Consider the following 27,528-nt stretch of genomic DNA (forward strand, 5'->3'; position numbering starts at 1 on the left):
GTTTCCGAGGCAAAGACATTAATAACTTGGATCTATTCCTGGAGAAATGTTGACAGTACCTGTCAGACATTATTAAACTTTGCCTGGAAACAATTTGATTAATGACTGACAGCACAGGTGTTCCAAATTCTCAATCGATTACGCAATCATTTTCAGAAATCCATCTCCCCTAGGGACTCTATGCTCAAATATGGTGTACTGATAGGAGATACATTCTTTTGATAGACGAATTTTGTACTGTCACGACTGGTACCCCCCCTTCTACTACTGTCTAGTGAGAAAAATTGCCATCTGACACTAAATCAGAATGGTGACTACTGTTTCGGTTAATCTTAGAAGTAGAAGTTTCTTGCGAAAAGAAATTTATGGTAACTTCGGAAAAGAGCCTGAAACCCCTTGAAAATGGCGTCAAATCGAAAAAAAGTTCACCATTAGAATCTGCATGTTCCAAAACCTTATGTAGAATGGTTACAGTTCCCCAACATGAACACCAAGTAAAATTAAATTTTGGCATGGGTAGCACTGATCTGTCTCCCTTTTTTTTTTCTTTTTTTTTCTAGAAGGACTAGGGGGTAGCCAGAGCATAATAAAGAGGTGTGTAATAGCTCATTCGAAAGGGAATTAAATTTTTAAGTGCCATTTTTAAGTGAACAAAAAGAATTGAGGGTAAATAGCCCCCCCTCCCTACAGGTCCCCTCTCCCACAAGTAGTCCTATAAAAATTTTGAGATAGCCATTTTGTTTAACATAGTTCAAAGGTCCAATATATATGGTTTTGATAATGATGTGGCCCTCCATAGTCCCTGGGGAGGGGCTGTATGGGGTATCGGGCGTATCGATATCTCACGTATCGGTATCGTGTGTATTGGTATCGCATGTATCGTATCGGGAATATCGGTATCCGCTGTTGTTTTTTTTCAGTCATTTTCTAGGCTCATTTTTCAAAGCATGTCCCGGCAAGGTATCATGGTTGCAGCGGCAGCTACAACCTAGTAAAGAGTGAACCACAGCCCATAGTAACCGAAAGTTAAAAAACACGTTTTCAAAAAAACTGCCTAGTGAAAAAAAATCCCATCTGACAATGACTCAGGAACGTTAACTGTTATTTTGGTCCGTCTTAAAAGTAAAGGATTATTGCGAAAAGAATTTTATGATGATTTCAAAAAAGTCTCACACCCCTCGAAAATGGCGTCAGATCAAAATGAAAAGTGTACCATTGGAATCAGTGCTAGCCATGCAAAAAGGTCATTTTACTTGGTGTTCAAGGTGGGGGACTGTAATTATCCTACACAAGGTTTTGGACCATTCTGATTCCAACGGTGCACTTTTTATTTCGATTTGACGCAATTTTCAAGGGATTTCAGGCTCTTTTTCGAAATTACCATAAATTTCTTTTCGCAAGAAACTTTTACTTCTAAGATTAACCGAAATAATAGTTACCATTTCTGATTTAGTGTCAGATGGCAATTTTTCCTCTTAGACAGTTTTTCGAAAACACGTTTTTCAACTTTTGATTGCTATGGGCTGGGGTTCGCTCTTTACTAGGTTGCAGCGGCCGCTGCAACCATGATACCTATCTGGGACATGCTTTAAAAAATAAGCCTAGAAAATGACTAAAAAACAACAGCGGATACCGATATTCCCGATACGATACTTTCCAAGCCAATACGCCCGATACCGATACGCGCGATATCGATACAACCGATACCACATACAGCCCTTCCCTAGGGACTATTGAGGGCCATATCATCATCAAAACCATATATATTGGACCTTTGAACTATGTTAAACAAAATGGCTATCTCAACATTTTTATAAGACTAGTTGGGAACTCCTCATTATTCAAAAGCGTAACATAACTCTAACATAAATTCAAAAACGTAACAAAAATGTAACGTTTTTAGGACCGTAACGTAAAACGTACCGTTTTATTTAAAACGTACCAAAAATGGTACGAAATTAACCTCGGTGGCAACCCAGGCTCTGAATCAGTACTGAGTTCTAATAACTGAATGTTTCATTGTAGGGTCTGAGAGCTAAACAGAAGGTGAAGAGGGAGACTAGATGGAAGGAGGCACACCCTAAAAATTGCCAAAGTCTACAAATCATTCGAAATATACAAAGATGTGTTTATGTTTTATTACTTTTTGTTATCTTTAACAGAGAGGCTATTGAAATAAAACACATGCTTACTAATATTTCAGTAAATAGAGATACTGGAAATTTGAATATTTGCCGAATTTATAACATTCTTTTGAAAAGTGAATCATTAGTTAATGAGGGTATTAAGATTTTACAGAATCATTATTGGACGAGATTTAATACAAGATCTAGGAGAATTGCAGCAGTAGTAGCAAACAATAGAATTATTTCGCAATAGAATAATTAACTTCATTTTCCATTTTATATTATTTCATCCAGTTCCTTCGGTGTTTTTATTCCTTGGTTTTGGTTTTTATTTGTTTTTAGGTTATTTTAATTTTTATCTTTATTTTATCAGCGTTGAAGACGCCTAGTTTTCACACAGGCAAAATATCCGAGTCGTTTGGGTTTTTACCTTTTCTTTCTAATTGCCGTAGTCCCATTTGTTCTTTTCTTCATTGAGATTTTTCTCTTTGTTTGTTCCTTATTTGTTTTGGTTTTCTTATCAATAAATCAATTAGTTTTTCCTTCTATGCGAGATGATATATAAAAAATTATTACAAAAACTAAGTAAAACACATCACTTTTGCTTTTAAAACTGTTTACAATATGCAGTCTCCTCCCACACAGCTAATAAAAACGACTCTTCAGCCAAAGTATTAGATGAATTTGGCAGTGTGTCTTCTTGTCCCTGGATAAAACTATTGCCGTACGAACTATCTTAGAATGACCGGTAAAAATTTTTGTACTTGCTCTTTTTTCATGTATGTTTCGAGTATATTATTTCTTTTGTCATTATCAGTCGGATCATTTTTTGAAGATACAGGGAGAGAGTGAAAAATTTTCGCTACTGTTCTTTTAGCTCGATGCCACGCGAGAAGTGAAGTATGGTTAATGCTAATGAAATAAAACAAAATGGGATAAAAACATGGTAATTTAGAAACAAATTTCGGCTATATATTTGCGCATCAGGTGGGTGGGGGTAAAGCATAGCATATATTTAATACGTAACCTAACCTCGGTACCTTTTTTTGCCCCTTCATCCCTAAAAAACTAAAGTTTAAATATTGTAAACGGAGTGAGAAACCACTGTTTGCAATGCTCATCATAGAAATTCTCCGTTGAAATAACCCACTTGACTAGTTTATATATTGATCATGTTCACTATACGATATGTCGCGTGACATCGAGCTAATAGAACTGTACCAAAATTTTAGTAAGAATTCATTTATTTACAAGAAAAAAATCGGGTGAATGAAAGTGGAAGCACCTGGAACATCTGTTTACTACAATTATTTGCATACTATGGAGTAAGAATTGTTTTATTATCATGCTTCCTTCTGAAGAGGTCAACCACAAAAGTAGTCCCTTGTATTACCTTTTTTTAAAATGAAGATGCAAAAAGTACTCTTAAAAATTAACGGAGACAAGTTAAAAATGGGCTTTCATTTCAAAGCAAAAAAAATAAATAAAAGTACGCTTAACACAGTTGCTTGTGCATTGATGCACGTTTGGGCCCGTAATAATTGTACACTCTAAGTACAGCGTGATTTCCTGTTTTTTTGCAATTTCCATCTCGAACCATAATCAATTATTAATAAATTTAATGCAACTTCTCCTCCACTCAGGACGCTTTAAGTATCAAGCTAAAATTTAATAAATAATAATAAAATCAAAAATTTTAAAAATAATAATAGAATGGTACTTATGCATTATGCGGGCACCGCTATATACTGTATGTGAAGTCAAGCTTGGCTAATGCCAATGAAATAAAATAAAATAGGATGAATATATAATAGTTTAGAAACAAATTTGGTCTGTATTTTTGAACATTAAGGGGGAGGGGGGGGGGGGGGGGTAAAGCATAGCATACATTAAATACGTAACCTAACCGAGGGACCTCCGCCCCCCCTAAACCCCTAAAAACAATCGTTTAAATATTGCAAACTCCATGAGAAACGACACTGCAATCAATTTAGGTCTTGCAAATAGCCGTTTGACGCGTTTTGTCGGGTAACTGTATCATTTCCAGTTTGACATTCAACTTACAGTATATAGCGGTGCCTACATAATGCATAAGTACCAATAAAATAAACAGATATAAAAAAAATTGGTACCTGTGTATTATACGCCAATCATTCAAGTGTTTCATTTTATGACAAAATGTTTCTTTGACCCTCAATCTTAATGAAGTATCACAAAATATGATAAGATATAATACCTTAGAAACAAATTTAGGCTATATGTTTGTACATCAGGAGAGAGGGGGGAACATGGTGGGTCTACACGCGCAATTCTAGGAAAAAATTCTGACCTAGCTGTCGTATGTAAATGTCTGATGATGATCGTGTGTTTAAACTATGGATCTGGGATGTTAGTGTGAATAAACCTTTAAATATTGATGGGAGCGTTCCTGAGAAAATAATTGAAACAAAATAATGATGCATTGACAATGATTTTTTTTTTCAATAAAAGCGGTGTTTTTCAAAATCTGGAGAGGAGCAATATAATCTAGGGGCAGCTGCACTCCTATTGTCGCCCTTGGTCCTCATTAATTAAGACAAATACATCATTAATATATAGTGCCAACGTTTAATATGCAGTGGTGGATCCAGGGGAGGGGCGAGGGGGGGTGCCCCCCCCCCCTAACGGAGTCTAAAGAAGTGTAGTTTAATTAATTAAAGCAAGTTTGCGTTAATTAAACTTGCTCCTAACTTAAGTTTATCGGACCAGCCTATTTTGCGCCACCCCCACCCCTAAAAAAATATTGGATCCGCCCTTGTTAATATGCACAAAGGGATATATACAATTGGGGCTATTGAGAAGGAGAGGTGTTAAGGAAGCAGTTACTTCATAATATGCAGAAAAATTTTAGTTAAGGTTTTTCACTACACTTTATCGCTCCTAATTTGCAAACTTATAGCTCTAATTATAAATTTCCCATGCATTTTGCCATGCGTTACTTTTTTTCTAACTCTTGTACCCATAAATAGAATTAACGCTGACGAAATCAGGAAACGGATTATAAAACGCCTTCCAAATTTGTTAACTATAATTTTTCTACATATTATGAAGTAAGATTCATTTCTTAACATGATCCCTTCTCAATAGCCCCAATTATAGGCTGAAACCTATAAACATTGTAAAGTCGAATAGAGGAGACACACCCCCATTGAGTACTTGAAGAACACTTTTGTAAAATGCTACAATTCCGTCGGGGATAGTCTACCGAGTAAGGTCACCCTTAATGACCCTTAATATTATTTTATAATTTATCGCAATATTCAATGAGTTTAAGTGGATTGTGTATATATTGGTGTAGAAAACAAATACAGAAGAATTAAGGACTGCTGTGTTTCTAATTAGGAAGACATTACACTGTAGCATACGATGCCTTCTCTTAGCAGTAGAAGTCAAGAAATTGGCCACAAAAAAATAAATCATAGTTTATCAAAACTGTGTATAGTTTTTGAACATATCGATACTTAAATAGGATACCTAAAAATATTGATACTCTGTTGTAAATACCAATTGTTATCCATTTCTATATATCTGTGCTTTATCAGGCCCTTGTTAGAATTCGTCTATCCGGTCTGACATCCCTCATCTCTGGTCTGAAGCATTCTCTAAGAAGTATTTACAAAGTGGATAAGTTTCCATAGTTTCCTCCCTTAAAGCAGTGGAATCTATTCATTTTTGGGGGAAGGGGACTAGAAATATTTTTTTCTATATTAAGGGACAAAATGTGTCTTCTTTTAAGTTTCTTTTGTGAAAATACCAAAGAAATGCATTTTCAGTGATATACCCCAAGAACTATATTTTTCAAAATATAGGGAGGAAAAGCCCCCTCCTCCTCTCCAATTGACTCCACTGCCTGAAATACTCGTGTTTTGCCCTCCCGAGAGATACAATGGATGACAAATACTTTGAAGTTTTCAAATCCCCTAGCAGCAACGCCCGTACTGAGAAAATTTTCCCAAGGTTTCACTACCCTACCGCACCCTCCTACCTTAATTGGCCTCCTTGACTGGCAAGTTTTGGCCCGGCTAGTACGGTAGAAAGACAAAAATGGCCATAACCAACGTTGCCTTAGACCTTAGATCCTACTGCACCAACAGAGCCACCTAGGATATCCAAAAAGGCCCTGGAAGTCGTGTCTCATTGGTGTGACCGCACAAAGATCCTCCCATTCTAGTTTGGCCGATGCATTGAGATTTGTTAGGTCGTCTTGATAGCTCCTACAAAGGATATTTTTCGGGTGTAAGTCAACCAAGCTTAACCAAATCAAATTTACGAACACTCGATAAAATTTTACTGTTATTAAAGGTAAGGGATTCTGCCGCTTAAAGAAAGTGAGTACTTACATCCAATAAAAAGTGAGTCCTTGGCCCCAGTGTTGTATCCAGGGGAAAGGGGAGTTAGGGGGTCTGACCCCTCCCCTCTCCCCAAAAAGTTTGTCCGCCACGTAAAAACGTAACAAAAATGAATATAAACATATTCTTGATGAGTCTTTTTTATGTTTTTTCTTGTAAATCTCCCCGGAAAAAAAAATCCTTTTGTACCCCCCCCCTCCCCCTCCGTCGTATAGCCAATTTGGATTTTATTATGTATTACTTATTTAATGTTTAGTGCCGATAAAATGCTTTTAATCTGCATGTTCTTTAAAAGTATTCTTACGTCTGTAATTAAAAGACTATTTCATGTTGCTGTGATAAGATTGAAGACTATACTTCAGCACTTCAATGCTTCAGCAATTTTCACGGCTGCATTTTGAGAACGAATCTCTTATTTTACGACTCTTTGAATTTTGAGCATTAATCCCACCTCATATTTCCGTTGAGTTCGAGTCACATTTCTGTAGAACATTGCCAAAATCATCAGTTCTTAAAAAGGATTTTATCAAATATGAAAAAACACAATGCAAATTCTGTTGGTGCCTCTAAAGAGATATAGCAAGTATATTCGTTGGGGGATTGGGACGAGGTGGAAGTGGTCTTTCTCGAGCCAAAGTTAAATATACTGGTCACTTTGATTTCTTGGTGTTTTTTTTTAATTTAAATTATTTTTTTTAATTTCCACATAATAAGTTTTTTTTTTAAGTGAAGAGCTCTATTAAACAGAAATTGAGCAGAAATTAAGTCAAATAATCTTCCAAGCGTGAAACGACCACAAATCACCATCAATAAATAAATGAAACCCAAATACACCAGAAATTATAATAAATAACCAAGTCAAACTCAAAAGGAGCAGAAATTAACATGAGTAGGACTGAGATCCCCATGCTTTCTGAAAACCAGAACAAAATTTACACTTTACTGAAAACAAAATCAAACATTATTAAGACTTTAAGGAATAAATATCAGTATATTTGTATAAAAGTATTCATATTCATTTTTTTAGTAAAGCGCACATTTTGTTCTGATCTTCAGAAGGCATGGGGTGTGTCAGCCCAACTTGTGTTAATTTCTGTCCGTGTGTTAATTACTTCTCGTATCTGCTCGCTGAGATGTCTAAATGGAAACCAGCACACATACATTAGCTTTTGATTTAATTTTAAAGCAACATTTAGTTTTATAGGACAAAGGGAAAATTGACAACTGTGGGGGATCGGTGTACCCAATATCCCTAGAGACATATTTTTTTGACCGTTTAACTATGCTGAACAAAATGGCTAGCTCAATATCTTGATTTAATGTGTTTTGAAAATTAATGGGCTTGGGAAGAGGGCTGTTTGCCCTCTGATCGCATTTGAATCTCAAAAAGGGCGCTAGAACTTTTAATTTCCAATCAGATTAGCTCCTTTAGAAGTTTCTATATTATTACTGTCTATAATAGTAGATTTAAAACATGTTGTTTTAATAAATTTAGTCATAAGAAAACAGAAACAAAACAGAGAGAGAAAGAGATTATATCTCTTTCTTAAGAGATTATAAGAATAGTTTAAGAAAATGAAATTGTTTGATGAAGGTAAAAAGCAGAGTTAAAACTTAAAACGAATAAAAATTGGTGGTTCGTGGTTTATGCAACATGTTTTGAATAACTATTTGAAAAACAAAACTGTCTCGTGATATTTCCCTATATCTGTGGAATTCTGAAAAAACTAGCGCTTTACTGAAAACACAAAACCAATGCAAAAAACAGGAATAGAAGCAAGAAAATCCTTAAATGGCTTGCAGAAAATAAAAGAATAATTCATAAAAGTTTAAATAGCCTTTAACCGGCCATAACAATGTAGTTTATACTAGTTTGGTAATCATAGGCAGCTAGCGCTGCCTAAGTAAAGAATAATGTCGGCACAATGTATTATTTTTTTTTTTTTTGTTGTTGTTTTAGACCAGGGCACTTCCTATAGAAGAAGTTGTCATAGGAACTTCAAAAGGGCTCAATCGATTGGAAACTGAAAGGGCTAGTGCCCTTTTAAATAGTCGAAAGTGATATAAAGACAACCAGCCCCTGCCCTCCCCCCGCACCCATCACTTCCCGTGGCATATCCAATTAAATGTTCGAGATAGCCATTTTCCTCAGCGTAGTTGAAAGTTCCGAAAATTATGGTTTTGAGGATGACCCCCCCCCCACAAAAATCCCACAGGGCATGGGTTGTAAGTTATACCCTAGGGGCATGTAAGGTTTTTATAGAAAGGGTGGTAGTATAAACTTTGAAGTTGGCTCATTGGATTGATAATCAGAAGTTGTAGAAGTTCTAATGCTCTTTTTAAGAGTAACAGTGATCGGAGGACAGCTACCCTCCCCCCCCCCACACACACACTCAAACATGTCGTAATGTTCTTAAGTGCATCCAATTGAAAATCTGAGGTAGAAATATTATTCAAAATAGTCCAAGATCATATAATAAGACTTTTGGGGTTGAAACAAAACCCCAGAGCCTGGAGATAAGGGTTGTAAGTCATACTCCGGGGGCATTTAAGGATTTTATGGAAGGGATGGTTGTATAAACTTTAGAGGAGTCTCATTTGGTTGAAAATTGAAAGTTACAGTTCCTTTTAAGAGTAAAAAATAATAGAGGGCAACTAGCCCCCCCCCTCCCCCACGACTATCCCTCTTTTCGCCAAACGCATCTGATTGAAATTTTGAGAAAGATATTTTGTTAAAAAAAAAAATAACATGTTACAATGCCTCTAGGGTTGGCACAACCCTCCAGAGCACTATGGCAAGGGTTGTAAGTTACGCCCTGTGGGCATATAAGGTTTTTATGGAATGGTTTGTCGTATAAACTAAAGCTGGGCCTCATTTGATTTGAAATCGGAAGTTATAGTGCCCTTTTTAAGACTCGAAAGTGATGTGAGAGGAATAAGCCCCCCCCCTCCACGCCCATCATTTTCCCAGCACATCCAGTGAAAATTTTGAGAGAGCAATTTTGTTCAGCGTCGTTAAAGGGTCCGGACATTTTGTCTTTGAGGATGACAACCGACCCACTGCCCTCAGGGCAAGGATTGTAAGTTATGTCCTGGGGGCATATAAGGTTTTTATAGAAAGAATGGCCATATACACTTCAGAGGGGTCTCATTGTAATCAAAAGTCTTAGTGTCATTTTAAGAGTCAGAGTGATCAGAGGGCACCTATCTTCCTCCCACACGTTGTGTTTCCTCGAAATGCAGAGAATTTTTTTTTTAGATAGCCATTTTATCCAAATAGTCATAAGATGATGTAACAAGGCTTTTGGGGTTGTTACAAACCACCAGAGCCTGGGGCCAAGGGTTGTAAATTATGCCATGGAGGCATTTGAGATTTTGATGGAAGGGATGGTTGTATAAACTTTAAAGGTGACCCATTTGTTTGAAAATTTGATGTTCTAGTTCCCATTTAAGAATCAAAAGTGATAGAGGGCAACTAGGCCAACTCCTAACTACCCATCTTTCATGAAACGCATTTGATTGAAATTTTGAAAGATCCATTTTCAAACGAAAAAGTTCAAAGAATATATAACAATGCCTCCAGCGTTGACAGAACCCCAAGAGCCCTGGGGCAAGGGCTTTATGTTGTGCCCTGGGGGCATATAAGGTCTTTATTGAATAAGTTGTCGTCTAAACTTCAGATGAAGCCCATTTGATTTGAAATAGGAAGCTACAGTGCCCTTTTTAAGAGTCCAAAGTGATTTGAGAGCAACCACCCCATTTATTTCAGATGTCAACCCCCCCCCCCCCGCCAACCCACCCCAGGCCTCAGGGCAAGGAGTTTAAGTTAGGCAATTTTTTCATTGTTTAAATATAATATATGTTATTGAGAAAAAATATGCTTGTTTGACCACTACTTTCCCAAAACACGAAGCACATTATGGCGAGTCTTTCAAAGAATGTTGAGGGGAGTGTTGAACTAAATCAAAACATGTTATGTGTATATGGGTTGTCAAGAGTGCTTAACTCAGGAATGACTAAGCTTATTAATTCGGAACTTCAGGAAATGATAAGGGAGATGATCAATTAACCAAAAAGATCATATTTGCACGCTACTATTACTACAACAATCGCTGCTTCTACTGCAACCACAGCTACTACTGCCACTACTATCACTAAAAGTACTACTTCTGTATGGGGTAGTACTAAGACTGAGGGTATTGAAATAAACAAATGAGGAGACGTAGAGGGGAAATGTTGAACTAAATCGAAGCATATTATGTGCATACAGACTGCTGATACGGCCGTATCAGCAATATTTTTAGAACGGATTATCGTATCAAGAGGAAACTTCATGGGGATCATGAGTGGGGTATTCAGTTGACCAAATGAAAAAATGTACCTGTTACTACTCTTATTAATACTGCTGCTACTATTGTTACTACTACTAATAATAATACATAAGCCTACTGCTACTACTGTTCCTACTACTACCACTACTACTATGATACTAGCACAATTAAGCCTAAGCGTATGAAGTTGAAAATTTGACAGAATATTGAGGGGGAGTTTGAACTAAATCAAAACACTCTTTTTGCATGCAGATTGTCAAAAGGTTGTATCTCAAGAATTGATTCGGGTATTAAGTTGGAACTTTCAGAGAATACTTAAAGGGGGAGATCAGTTGATAAAAATGTAATATATGCATGTCACTACTAACACTATCACCACGGTTACTTTTACTAATGCTACTACTGCTACTACTACTCCAACTAATATTTTAATTGCAACAATTTGTAAGGCTTAGAGTATTAAGATGAACAGGGTGTCAAAAGGGGGGTCAAAAGTGCAAATCAGCAACATTTTTGGAACGGCTTATCGTGCCAATGTGAAGCTTCCGGGGCATCACGGAATGGATGTTCAACTGATCAAAAGGCAAGATGTACATGTTGTTACCGCTATTAATACTGTGGCGACTGCTGATACTACTACTACTAATGCAACACTAATGCTGCAACAACTTCTACTACCACCAAAACTACTGTTATACTAGTACTATTAAGACTAAGTCTATGAAGATAAAATTTGAGGGAATATTGATGGCAAATTAGAAGTAACATAAGACATTATGTGTATTTAGACTTTCAAAAAAGTGTATCATAAGGATTAATTTGTGTATTAAGTTGGAACATCAGGTGTTGAAGGGGATGTTGAAAGAAAAAACCAATGGTGATATGTGCATACTGCTACTAATGCTACTACAACTATTGCTACTACACAAGCTAAGGGTATTAAGGTGGAGCTTTCAAGGAACATTTAGACAGATGTTGAACTAAATCAAAACGAACCATGATAATGTAGATTGTTAAAAGGGTGACAAAGTAATATCACAATAACGGCTTACATTATTAAGTTAGACCATTAAGGGTAAGTTTTGGTGGATTTTGAACCAGCCTGAAGACACAATGTATACTTTTATTACTGCTTCTATGGTTACTGTAGCTAGCAACACTAAGGACAATAAGTTGAAACTTTTAGGGAACGTTTAGGGGGAGTCACAATTAAACAAAATAACTATATGCATGCCTGTATTAAAGAGTTTTATAAAAAATATTATAGGCAGCGCTGCTTTATCATAGCTAGTAATATCATTGATATTTTAAAGGAGCTAATTTGATTTGAAATTAAAAGTTTTAGTGCCCTTTTTAAGAGTCAAAATTGATTGGAGGGCAATCAGCCTTCCAAGCCTTTTACCATAAAAAAGACTATGTTAACATAAAACGAATACATGTTAAATAAAAAAAAATATTTCCCACAAAATAAGTTTTTCAAGAAAAAGGAAAGAATTCCATTAAACTAAAAATGAGCAAAAATAGAATCAAATAGTCTACCAAGCGCAAAACTACCACAAACCAGCATCAATAAATTAATAAAACCCAGAGCACAGTTCAAACAGTTCATGGTAAAAAAACTGTAAGTAAGGAGCGACTCGGCTGGTAGTGGGAGGGGTGCTATTTTCGACTATACAAGTGACCTACTTTAGAGAGAAGCGTTAGAATTCAATTGTCAGATTACAGATACTTGTACAAGAGAACTAGATCTAAAAATAGTCTGTGAAGCTGGGTGAACATCACATTGTTTTTTCTGGATTTTGTTACAGGATTCTTACAAGGAATTTGACACGAGGTTCTTTGGTGCACATGGATAACACGAAGAATATATTTATTCCGAATGCATACACTTTAGGCAATGATACAGCAGCCATTAGTAGTTTATGACCCTACCTCCAAGGGCCCCCACTACCTCCCCAAAACTTTTTGACCCCAGCCCCCTCCATGTTTTTTATACATTTTTTGAAGTTTTTTTGTACTTTTTTTAAATTTTATTTTTCATTTTTTTTAAACATAGAAAAATGTTTCAACTTGTTTTTTACATGTCTTAGAATGACATGAAACATACTTATAAAAAAACAAAATTCAAATTTAATATTTTCGAAATACAAAATGAGAGTGATATAGATATATTAGTCATGACTTTTACTATTGGAAAAATAATGTTTGTAGTAGCACTTTTCTTTTGTTTTCCGACTTGGAATTTATCGAACTGAAAATTATTCAACTTTTTTTTATATTTATGCGCCTGTATTAGTGATACTCTATGGTTGCTCATACACCCGACGCAGTTCTCCCAGTGATACTATATCTTTACATATATTAGAATGACCTGAAACATGCTTAAAACCAAAACAATCACATTTAATATTTTCAAAAAATAAAATGAGAATGATATAGATATGTTAGTCATGACGTTTACTATTAGAAAAATAATGTTTCAGTAGCACATTTTTTTTCTGACTTTGAATTTTTTGGACTTGGAAAATTATTAAACTTTTTTATTTATTTGTTTATTTATGTGCCTGTATTAGTGGTACTCTGTGGTTGCTCATACACATCACGCAGCTCTCACTGTGATACTATATTATTTATATGTCTTAGAATAACATGAAACATGATTAAAACCAAATAAATATCGCATTAAATATTTTGAAATACAAAATGAGAATGATATAGATATGCTAGTCGTATAAAATTGACAAAATCTAAGTATCGGAGTGAATAAATTCTTTATCAACATTCTTTGTTGGATACATCGGATAAAATTCACAAAATCTAAGTATCCGAGTGAAGAAAATCTTTATCAAGATCTTTTATCGGATACATCGGATAACATTGTCAAAACCAAAGTATCAGAGTGAATAAATCCCTTAACAAAATCCTTTTTTGGATATTTCGGATAAAGTTATCAAAATCTAAGTATCAGATTGAATAAATCATTTATCAACATCTTTTGTCAGATACGTCGGATAAAATTGACAAAATCTAAGTATCAGAGTGAATAAATTCATTAGCAACATCTTTTATTTGATACATCAGATAACAATATCAAAATCTAAGTATCAAAGTGAATAAATTCTTTTCCAACATCTTTTCTTGGATACGTTGGATTACATTATCAAAATCAAAGTGTCAGAGTGATTAAATTCTTTATCAACATCCTTTGTCGCCTACATATGATAATATTGACAAAATCTAAGTATCAGAGGAGATAAATCCTTTATCAACAACTATTGACAGATACGTCGGATAACAGTATCAAAATATGAGTATCAGAGTGAATAAATCCTTTATCAGCATCTTTTGTCAGATAAGTTTGATAACATTCACAAAATGTAAGTATCAGAGTGATTAAATTCTATATCACCATGTTTTTTTCGGATAGATAGGATAACCTTCACAAAATCTAAGTATCAGAGCTAATAAATCATTTATCAACATCTTTTGTCAGATACGTCGGATAATACAATCAAATCAATGAATCAGAGTGATTAATTCTCTATCAACGTCTTTTGTCCGATACATAGAATAACACTGACAAAATTAAAGTATTAGAGTGAATAAATCATTTATCATCATCATATTTCAGATACGTTGGATAACATTGACAAAATCTAAGTATCAGAGTAAATAGATTCTTTTGTCAGATACGTTTGATAACATTGACAAAATTTAAGTATCAGCGTGAATAAATCCCTTATCAACATCCTTTGTCGGATACGTCCGATAACATTCACAAAATATAAGTATAAGAATGAATAAATTCTTTATCAACATCATTTGTCGGATATGTTGGATAACATTGACAATATCTAAGTATCAGTGTGAATAAAATCGGTATCTACATCCTTTGTCAGATACGTTAGATAATATTATCAAAATCTAATTATCAGACTGATTAATTCTCTTTCAACGTCCTTTGTCGGCTACTTCGGATAACATTGACAAAATCTAAGTGTCAGAGTGAATAAATTCTTTATCAATGCCCTTTGACAGATACATCGGGTAACATTCGCAAAATATAAGTATCAGAGTGAATAAATGCTTTACCGACATCTTTTCTCGGATACGTTGGATAACATTATCAAAATCTAAGTATCAGAGTGATTAAATTCTTTATCAACATCCTTTGTCGGCTTAATATGATAATATTGACAAAATCTAGGTATCAGAGGGTATCGATCCTTTATCAACAACTATTGTGAGATACGTCGGATAACATCATCTAAATCTGAGTATCAGAGTGAATACATCCTGTATAAGCATCTTTTGTCAGATACGTTTGATAAAATTCACAAAATGTAAGTATCACAGTGATTAAATTCCATATTAAATTCTTTTATCGGATAGATAGGATAACATTCACAAAATCTAAGTATCAGAGTGAATAAATCATTTATCAACATCTTTTTGAGACACGTCGGATAATATTATCAAATCAATATATCAGAGTGATTAATTCTCTATCAACGTCCTTTGTCGGATACATCAGATAACATTATCAAAATCTAAGTATTAGAGTGATTAAATTCTTTATCAACAGCCTTTGTCGGATACATAGAATAACATTGACAAAATCTAAGTATTAGAGTGAATAAAACATTTATCGTCATCATTTTTCAGATACGTCGGATAAAATTGACAAAATCTAAGAATCAGATTAAATAAACTCTTTATCAATATCTTTTTTGGTTACGTCGGATAATATTGACAAAATCTAAGTATCAGAGGAAATAAATCATTTATCAACATCCTTTGTTGGATAATTCGGATAACATTCACAAAATCTAAGTATCAGATTGAACAAATTAATTATTAATATCTTTTATCGGATACATCGGACAACATTATCAAAACCTAAGTATGAGAGTGAATAAATGCTTTACCAAACTCCTTTGTCGGATACCTCGGATAACATTATCAAAATCTAAGTATCAGAGTGAATAAATCATTTATCAACATCTTTAGTTAGATACGTCAGCTACAATTGTCAAAATCTAATCATCAGAGTGAATAGATTCTTTTGTCAGACACGTTTGATAACATTTAAAAAATCTAAGCATCAGAGTGAATAAATCCTTTATCAACATCCTTTGTCAGATACGTCCGATAACATTCAAAAAATTTAAGTATAAGAGTCAGTAAAATCTTTATCAACATCATTTGTCGGATACGTTGGATAACATTGACAATATCTAAGTATCAGTGTGAATAAATTCTGTATCTACATCATTTGTCAGATACGTTAGATAATATTATCAAAATCTAATTATCAGACTGATTCATTCTCTTTCGGCGTCCTTTGTCGGATACTTCGGATAACATTGACAAACTCTAAGTGCCAGAATGAATAAATTCTTTATCAATGTCCTTTGACAGATACATCGGGCAACATTCGCAAAATATAAGTATCAGAGTGAATAAATGCTTTAACTACATCTTTTCTCGAATTCGTCGGATAACATTATCAAAATCTAAGCATCAGAGTGATTAAATTCTTTATCAACGTCTTTTGTCGGCTACATAGGATAATATTATCAGAGTGATTAATTCTCTATCAATCTTATTTGTTGGATACATCGGATAAAGTATCAGAATCTAAGTATCAGAATGAATAAATTCTGTATCAATATCCTTTGTTGAATACATAGGATAACATTGACAAAATCTAAGTATCAGTGTGAATACATTCTTTATCAACAACTTTTGTTGGATACATAGGATAACATAAACAAAATCTAAGTATCAGAGTGAATTATTCTTTATCAACATTCTCTGTTGGATACATCGGATAACATTCACAAAATCTAAGTATCCGAGTGAAGAAAATCTTTATCAAGATCTTTTATCGGATACATCGGATAACATTGTCAAAACCAAAGTATCAGAGTGAATAAACCTAATTAGCAACATATTTTATTGGATACATCGGATAACATTATCAAAATCTAAGTATCAGAGTGAATAAATCCTTTACCAACATCTTTTCTCGGATACGTCAGATAACATTATTAAAATCTAAGTATCAGGATGATTATTTTCTTTATCAACATCTTTTGTCAGCTACATAGGATAACATTGACAAAGTCTAAGTATCAGAGTGATAAAATTCCTTATCAACATCTTTTGTCAGATTCACAGGATAACATTGCCAAAATCTAAGTATCAGAGTGAATAAATTCTTTATCAACATCCTTTTGGATATTTCTGATACCATTGACACAATCTAAGTATAAGAGTGAATAAATTGTTTATTATCCAAATCCAAGTAACAGAGTGATTAAATTCTGCATCAACATCTCTGCTCAGATACATCGGATAACAGTGACAAAATCTAAGTATCAGAGTGAATAAATTCCCTATCAACATATTTTGTGGGATATGTTTTTTTTACCTCTAGTTATAGATAGCCTCACACCCACTCAGTCACATAGTCATAGTGAGAGAGACAAATAAAAAGTTAGGTTAATTTAGGTTTACTTAGAGTGGTGATTTTGTCACTCTCATAAAATAATGTGTGAATCTAAGTATCATTGACAGAATCTAAGCATCAGAGTGATTAAATTCCTTATCAGTATCTTTTGTTGGATACATAGGATAACATTGACAAAATCTAAGTATCAGAGTGAATAAACTCTTTATCAGCATCCTCTGTCGGACACATAGGAATAACATTCTAAGAGTGATTAATTCTTTATCAATGTCATTTGTCGGATACATCACATAACATTCACTTTTTTGTCGGCTAAATAGGATAACATTGACAGAAACTAAGTTTCAGAGTGATTAAATTCCTTATCAATATCTTTTGTCGGATACATAGGATATTCACAAAATCTAAGTATCAGAGTGAATAAAATCATTATAAACATCTTTTATCGGATACATCGGATAACATTGTTAGAATCAAAGTATAAGAGTGAATAAATCCCTTACCAAAATCCATTGTGGGATACCTCGGATAAAATTATCAAAATCTAAGTATCAGAGTGAATAAATCAGTAATCAACATCTTTTGTCAGATACGTTGGATAAAATCGACAAAATCTAAGTATCAGAGTGAATACATTCATTAGCAAAATATTTTGTTGGGTACATCGGATAACATGATCAAAATCTAAGTATAAGTGAATCAATCCTTTACCAATATCTTTTCTCGGATACATCAGATAACATGATCAAAATCTAAGTATTATAGAGATTAAATTCTTTATCAACATCCTTTATCAGCTACATAGGATAATATTGACAAAATCTAGGTATCGTAGTGAATGAATCCTTTATCAACATCTATTGTCAGATACGTCGGATAATATTATCAAAATCTGAGCATCAGAGTGAATAAATCCTGTATCAACATCCTTTGTCAGATACGTTTGATAACATTCATAAAATCTAAGTATCAGAGTGATTAAATTCAACATCGACATGTTTTGTCGGATAGATAGGATAACATGGACAAACTCTAAGTATCAGAGTAAATAAATCATTTATCAAAATCTTTTGTCAGATACGTCGGATAATATTATCAAATCAATGTATCAGAGTGATTAATTCTCTATGAACGTCCTTTGTCGGATACATCGGATAACGTTTCAAAATCTAAGTATCAGAGGGATTAAATTCTTTATCTTCATCCTTTATCGGATACATAGAATAAAACTGAAAAAATCTAAGTATTAGAGTGAATAAATCATTTATCAACATTTTTTGTTAGATACATTGGATAAAATTGACAAAAGCTACGAATTGGATTAAATAAAGTCTTTATCAATATCTTTTTCGGTTACGTCAGATAACATTGACAAAATCTAAGTATCAGAGTGAATAGATTCTTTTGTCAGATACGTTTGATAACAATGACAAATTTTAATTATCAGAGTAAATAAATACCTTATCAACATCCTTTGTCGGATACGTCCGATAACATCCACAAAATCTAAGTATAAGAGTGAATAAATTCTTTATCAACATTATTTGTCAGATATGTTGAATAAATTGACATTATCTAAGTATCGGAGTGAGTAAATTCTGTATCTACATCCGTTGTCAGATACGTCAGATAATATTATAAAAATATAAATATTAGACTGATTAATTCTCTTTCAACGTTCTTTGTCGGAAACTTCGGGTAATATTGACAAAATATAAGTGTCAGAGTGAATAAATTCTTTATCAATGTCCTTTGACAGATACATCAGATAACATTCGCAAAATGTAAGTATCAGAGTGAATAAATGCTTTACTAACATCTTTTCGTGGATTCATTGGAAACATTATCAAAATCTAAGTATCAGAGTGATTTAATTTTTTATTAACGTCTTTTGTCGGCTACATATGATAACATTGACGGAATCTAAGGATCAGAGGGATTAAATTCCTTATCAATATATTCTATCGGATACATAGGATAACATTGACAAAATCTAAGTATCAGGGTGAATAAATTTTTTATCAACATCCTGTATCGGATACATAAGATAACATTATCAGAGTGATTAATTCTCTATCAATTTCATTTGTCAGATACATTGGATAACATTCACTCTTTTGTCAGCCACATAGGATAATATTGACAGAATCTAAGTATCAGAGATAGTAAATTTCTTATCATCAACATCTTTTGTCGGATACATAGGATAACATTCACAAAATCTAAGTATCAGAGTGAATAAATTCTTTATCAACATCCTTTGTCGGATACATAGGATAACATTATCAAAATCTAAGTATCAAAGTGATTAATTTTCTATCAACGTCCTTTGTCGGATACATCGGATAACATTCACAAACTGTAAGTAACAGAGTGAATAAATTTTTTATGATAGTCCTTTGTCAGATACATTTGATAGCATTGACAAAATCTAAGTATAAGAGTGAATAAATTCTTTATCAATGTCTTTTAATGGATACATTGGATAACATTCACAAAATCTTAGTATCAGAGTGAATTAATTTATTATCAACATCTTTCATATGATAAATCGGATAACATTATCAAAATCTAATTACCTGAGTGAATAAATTTTTTGTCATAGTCCTTTGTCAGATACATTTGATAACATTGACAAAATCTAAGTATAAGAGTGAATAAGTTCTTTATCAATGTCTTTTGATAGAAACGTTGGGTAACATTCACAAAATCTAAGTATCAGAGTGAATGAATTCATTATCAACATCTATTATACTATAAATCGCATAACATTATCAAAATCTAAGTATATGAGTGAATAAATTCTTTATCAAAGTCTTTTGACAGATACATTGGATAATAGTCACAAAATCTAAGCATTAGAGTGATTTAATTCGTTATCAACATCCTTTGTTCTTTACATAGGACGACATTGAAAACATCTAAGTATCAGAGCTAATAAATCCTTTGCCAACATCCTTTGTCGGTTATATTGGATATCATTCACAAAATCTAACTATCAGAGTGAACAAATTCTTTATTATTGTCCTTTGTCAGAGACGTTTGATAACATTGACAAAATCTAAATATCAGTGTGAATAAATTCTTTTTCAAATTCTTTTGACAGATATATTGGATAACATTTACAAAATCTAAGTATCAGAGGGAATATATTCATTATCAACATTTGTTATATGATACATCGGATAAAATTATCAAAATCTAAGTATCAGAGTAAATAAATCATTTACCAACATCTTTTGTCGGATACGTCGGATAACATTATCAAAATTTAAGTATCAGAGTGATTAAATTCTTTAACAACAACATCCTTTGTCGGCTACATAGGATTAAATTGACAAAATCTAACTATGAGAGTGAAGAAATGCCATATCAACATCCTTTGTCGGATACTTAGGATAATATTGACAAAATCTAAGTATCAGTGTTACTAAATTCTTTATCAACATATTTTTTCAGATACATAAGATAATACTGACAAAATCTTAAGCATCAGAGTGAATGAATTCTTTATCAACATCCTTTGTCGGACACATAGGATAACATTGACAAAATCTAAGTATTAGAGGGTATAAATCATTTTTCAACACCCTTTGTTGGATACATCGGATAACATTCAAAAAATCTAAGTATCGGAGTGAAGAAATTCATTACCAACATCTTTTATCGGGTACATCGGATAACATTATCAAAATATAAGTATCAAAGTGAATAAATCCCTCACCAAAATCCATTGTCGGATACCCCGGATAACAAAATCAAAATCTAAGTATCAAAGTAAATAAATCACTTATCAACATCTTTAGTTAGATACGTTAGATAAAATTGTCAAAATCTAAGTATCAGAGTGGATAAATTCATTAGCAACATCTTTTATTGGATACATCGGATAACATTACAAAAATCTAAGGATCACAGTTAATTAATCCTCTACCAACATCTTTTCTCGGATACGTCAGATAGCATTATTAAAATCTAAGTGTCAGAGTGATTAAGTTCTTTATCAACATCTTTTGTCGGCTAAATAGGATAAAATTGATAGAATCTAAGTATCAGAGTGATTAAACTCCTTATCAACATCTTGTGTCGGATACATAGGATAATATTGACAAAATCTAAGTATCAGTGTGAATAAATCCCTTATTAAAATCCTTTGTCGAATACATAGGATAATATTTATCAAATCTAAATATCAGAGTGAATAAATTCTTTATCAACATCCTTTAAAGGATACATAGGATAACACTGACAAAACTTAAGTATCAGAGTGAATAAATCCTTTATCAACATCCTTTGTTGGATACATAACACTGATAAAATCTAAGTAGCAGAGTGAATAAATCCCTCATCAACATCCTTTGTTGGATATGTCTGATAACATTCACAAAATATAACAAAGTTAATAAATTTATTATCCATATCTTTTATCGGATACATCGGACAACATTATCAAAATCTAAGCATCACGGTGAATAAATTCATTACCATCATCTTTTATCGGATAGATTGGATAACATTATCAAAATATAAGTATCAAAGTGATTAACCCTTTCAGCCCTGAATATTTTTACTGCACAGGAAAATTTTATTTTCTAGTATAGGGGTCATTTCTACCTTAGAAAACTTATGGCTGTGTTAGAAAACCGTTGGGGCAAATATTCTTAGAAATCTTGATTCCTGTCAAATGAAAGTAATGGGAATAGAAGGGTATACCAGCAAGACAACTTCGTTTATACGAACAATATAAAAAAGGCACAAAACATATGCACAAAGTCAAGTTTCTAACTCAGTGAACATGCTACATCTTGAAACTATTCCAGTCTTTGTTCAGACACAGAATAACCTCATATTTCTCACAACGAATCCTTGAAATCCACTTTTTTCCTTTGGGGCACTTTTCATAGCGGCACTGGGCTTCTCGACCTTCTAAATTCACAGGGAAGTGATTTACTCGGTCATACCAGACACTTTCGATCATGTAAGTTGATCGCACACTAGGGCGGGACGGTGAAGGAGCCGGAGAACTCTCAGCATCTTGTTTATGGTGAGGACGACCAGCTCTTCGCTGAGAGATCTGCACCTCATATTCACACTTCAGCAGTGCTTCTGCAATTTCATTCCAGAACTCGAAAAGTGACACTGGTCCACTTTTTCGTCTTTGTTTCAATTCGATACAAGACAACGATATGATCCAGCTTGTCTACTCCTCCCATGTTGCGGTTATAGTGACCAATAACGTCAGGCATTTTCACATCAACATTTTCCTTTCTCTCGTTATTCCATCTTTTCACTACTCCACCTGCACCTGCACCGCAATAATTCGACGCCATGTTTACTGCGCTGATGTTAAACCAACGCACAAGGACGGGTCCGTTTTCAATGTTGCTTAATTCATCTCACGACCATCGTCCTTTCTTCCTAAGATCCTTCTCATCTGCAAGCTTTGCTTTGGCTTTCTTGCCCTTTCTGATAGTTCCTGCTGCCAAGAAACCATCTGCTGTCAACTTTTCAAGCAGTGGAAACGTCGTAAAGTAGTTGTCGAAATACATTTTGTGATAGACATGCTTGTCAATTTTCTCCAGCAGACTAAGATCAATGACTCCTCCCAATCCTCCAGCTGTTTCTCTCTGCTCCTCCCCAATAGAGGTACTCTTTCCCTGAAAAACTTCAAAGTCATACATGATATCGGAACACAAATAGAGAACAAAGTTTTTCAGCCACCACGGCCTTGGCTTTGACTTTATGTATTGCTTCATCCTCGTCTGGCCTTTGAAGGGGTTTATCTGCTCGTCTACATATACGTTTTCCTCCCTTTCAATGTTCAAAAACCGCGCTCTGACAAGGGATACCATAGGCCTGACTTTCCATAACGCATCATTTTCGTTCCTGTCCTCTTTGGACGGAAAGTGGAGATGAATCCGTAATTTATGCTTTCGATCTGTTGAAAGTGTTCTTGCGACTATGGGAAGAAAGTACTATTTGTTCCAGTAAAGTCGTATCTGCGAAAGATTCAGGGATCCCATAAGGATTGAGATCCTGGCCAAATTTTTATATCTGACTGCTATAGCTTTATCATATTCCTTCATATGGTACAAGTCCGTCTTTTCAGCTACAGTCTCAAGAGACTCAAGCGGAATATACTTTTAGAGGTATCTGACAAGAGCAAGCCCCCCAGTCTGAGAGTCTCAGTCTTGCCATTTGACTTACGCTGACTTGTGAAAATATTGACAGCCAACTAGATGGTGCTAGTCACTAAATAGAATTTTCATTGTTTAGTTTCGGCTAAATAGTTTTAAATGATATTACAAAAGTATACAAATAAATGATATGCCTATTTGAATTTCTAACTAGAAATTACCCACCTCTAACAGACTTTTTCCCACTTTTTTTCTGATTAAATTTTCGTCCATTGCAATTTTTCGAACAACACGTGTGATACATCAATAGATTGGTAGATGTTTCAAGAATAAAAAGAGCATGGTTTTAGTTACTACTACTCATACTAGAAAGCATCTGGTGAGCAAAATTTAGCCACCTGTCATTTGACGGGCTCCGGAGCGAAAGGGTTATATCATTTATCAACATCTTTTGTCAGACACATCAGATAAAATTGACAAAATCTAAGTATCAGTGTGATTAAATTCTTTTTTAACATCCTTTGTTGGCTACATAGGATAACATTGACAAAGATCTAAGTATCAGAGTGACTAAATTCCTTATTAATATCTTTTGTCTGATACATAGGATAGAACTATCAAAATCTAAGTATCAGAGTGAATAAATTTTTTATCAACGTCATTTGTCAGATACCATTGATAACATCCACAAAATTCAAGTATAAGAGTGAATAAATCCTTTATCAACATCATTTGTTGGATACGTTGGATAAAATTGACAAAATCTAAGTGTCACAGTGAATAAATCTTTATCACCATCTTTTGTCGGATACGTCGGATAACATTATCAAAATCAAAGTATCAGTGTGATTAAATTATTCATGATCATCTTTAGTCACTTAAAACGGATAACATTGATAACATTCACAAAATGTAAGTATCAGAGTGAATAAATTCCTTATCAACGTCTTTTGCAAGATAAGTTTGTTAACATTCACAAAATCTAAGTATAAAAGTGAATAAATTATTTATCAACATCATTTGTCGGATACGTTGGATAACATTGACAAAATCTAAGTGTCACAGTGAATATCATTATCAACATCTAGTATCAGATATGTCAGATAAAATTTACAAAATCTAAGTATCAGAGTGAATAAATTATTTATCAACATCTTTAGTCAGATACGTAAGATAAAACTGACAAAATCTAAGAATCAGATTGAATAAATTCTTTGTTAACATCTTTTGTCGGATACATAGGATAACATTGACAAATTGTAAATATCAGAGTGATCAACATCTATTGTCGGATACATATGGTAACATTGACAAATTGTAAATATCAGAGTGATCAACATCTTTTGTCGGATACATCAGATAGCATTCACAAAATCTTGGAATCAGAGTGAATAAATTCTTGATCAACGTCCTTTGTCAGGTACGTTTGATAACATTCATAAATCTAAGTATAAGAGTGAATAAGTTCTATATCAACATCATTTGTAGGATACGTTGGATAACCTTGACAAAATCTAAGCATCACAGTGAATAAATTTTTTATCAAATCTAGTGTCAGATATGTCAGATACCATTATCAAAATCTAAGTATCAGAGTGACTAATTCTTTATCAACGTCTTTTGTCGGATAAATCGGATAACATTCAAAAAATATCTAAGTTTTCACAAGTATATGAGAGATCAACTTCTTTATCATCTTCATTTGTCTGATACGTTTGATAAAATTGACAAAATTTACGTATCAGAGTGAATAAATTCTTAATCAACGTCTTTTGACAGATACGTCTGATAACACTGACAAAATCTAAGTATCAGCGTTAATAAATTCTTTATCAACATCCTTTGATGGAAACGTCGGATAACATTCACAAAATATAAGTATTAGAGTGGATAAATTCATTATCAACATCTTTTATCGAATACATCGGATAACATCATCAAAATCTAAGTATCAGAATGATTAAATTCTTCATCAACATCTTTGATCAGATACATCAGATAACACTGACAAAATCTAACTATCAGAGTCTAACTATCGGATAACATTGACACAATCTAAGTATCAGAGTGAATAAATTCTTTATTACCGAAATCCATGTAAGAGAGTCATTAAATTCTGCATCAACATCTCTGCTCAGGTACATCGGATAACATTGACAAAATCCAAGTATCAGAGTGAATCAATTCCTTATCCTTGTGGGATATGTTTTTTTTCACCTCTAGTTATAGATGGCCGCATACCCACTCAGTCACACAGTCATAGTGAGAGAGACAAGCAAAATGTTTGGTTAATTTAGGTTTACTTAGAGTGGTGATTTTGTCACTGTCACAAACTGATGTGTGAATCTAAGTACCATTATCAAAATTTAAGTATCAAAGTGATTAAATTCTTTATCAGCAACATCTTTTGTCGGATACATAGGATAACATTGACAAAATCTAAGCATCAGAGTGACTAAATTCTTTATCAACATCCTTTGTCGGATACATACGATAACATTATCAGAGTGATTAATTCTCTATCAATGTCATTTGTCTGATGCATCAGATAACATTCACTCTTTTGTCGGCTACATTAGATAACAATGACAGAATCTAAGTATCAGAGTAATTAAATTCCTTATCAATATCTTTTGTCGGATACATAGGATAACATTGAAAAAATATAAGTATCAGAGTGAATAAATTAGTTATCAAAAATTCTTTATCATTTTGTCGTAGTGTGTATGAGCAATTATAGAGTATGACTATTACAGGCGCATAAATATAAAAACAAAATTTGAATAATTTTCCAAGTCAAAAATTCCAAGTCAGAAAAAAAAGAAAAGTGCTGCTGCAAATATTATTTTTCTAATAGTAAAAGTCAGGACTAATATATCTTAATCACTCTCATTTTGTATTTCGAAAATATTAAGTTTGAATTTTTTGGTTATAAGTATGTTTCATGTCATTCTAAGACATTTAAAAAAATTGAAAATTTTTTTTATGTTTCAAAAAATCAAAAATGAAAAATAAAAGTTAAAAAAATTAAAAAAAAACAAAAAAAGTATAAAAAATGGAGGGGGCTAAAACGTTCGGGGGGGGGGGGTATTAGGGGTCCTTGGAGGTCGGTTTATGGACTACTAATGGCTGCCGTATCATTGCCTAAAATGTATGCAAACGGAATAAATATATTCTTTGTGTTATCCATGTGCATGCTAGAACCTCGTGTCAAATTCCTTGCAAGAATCCTGTAACAAATTCCAGAAGAAACCATTTGACGTTCACCCAGCGTCACAGACTGTTTTTAGATCTAGTTCTCTTGTACGAGTATCTGTAACCTGAGAATTGAATTCTAACGCTTCCCTCTAAAGTAGGTCACTTGTATAGTTGAAAATAGCACCCCTCCCACTACACCGGCTCAATAGTAACTGAAACTCTAACAACGGAATTTTGATACCAATAGATACATCAAAAGAGTCAGATTTTTATGCTGATTTCAAATATATAATTTTCATCAAGTTTAGTGGTATCCATCAAAAGTTACCAAAAATAGGATCAAATAATCTACCAAGCGTAAAACTACCACAAATCAGCATCAATAAATAAATGAAACACAAAACGAACAGGAATTACAATAAATAAGCGATTCGAACTCAAAACAAGCAGAAATTAACATGATTAGGGCTCACAACCCTTATGCCTTCTCAAGGCCAGAACATAATTTGCACTTTACTGAAAAAATTATAAATTAATGTTCATTCTCAGTTTAATATAAATATGTCATATTTATTCTTTGAAGTCTTAATAATTTTCGATTTATAAAGTTGTAAAAAGACATTAAAATTTTTCAGTAGGAACGGTGCAAGTTTTTAGAGGAGAGATGTTTTTCTCATTGTTTGATAGTAAAACTACACAGCTTCGCAATGTTTATCGTATATTGAAAATCATTTGCCTTTTTGGTCTGAGATTTCCATTTTGTCAGATGAAATTAGTTGTCAACGGGATTATATTCATAATGATGTATATTCGTCCTTGTCTTTGTGATACATTTTTAAAGTTTTATTGAAATAGTCACAGTAATCTTCCTCT

The 27,528-nt window shown here is 33.4% G+C and overlaps 1 protein-coding gene across 1 annotated transcript in view; it reads left to right on the forward strand.

Annotated features, from left to right (window-relative positions):
* Window positions 1-2,776: 2,776 nt before the first annotated feature.
* Window positions 2,777-27,528, forward strand: part of LOC148953725 (uncharacterized) — a 71,816-nt gene continuing 47,064 nt past the window's right edge. The window contains exon 1 of the mRNA XM_089086796.1: window positions 2,777-2,874. Coding sequence (XP_088942922.1) covers window positions 2,868-2,874 — 7 coding nt within the window. The 5' untranslated portion in view covers window positions 2,777-2,867. The remainder of the gene's footprint in view (window positions 2,875-27,528) is intronic.

The sequence above is a fragment of the Artemia sp. Qi Xiang Cuo genome, chromosome 3 (assembly GCF_049724085.1).
Source record: "Artemia sp. Qi Xiang Cuo chromosome 3, ASM4972408v1, whole genome shotgun sequence".
Lineage (NCBI taxonomy): Eukaryota > Metazoa > Arthropoda > Branchiopoda > Anostraca > Artemiidae > Artemia > Artemia sp. Qi Xiang Cuo.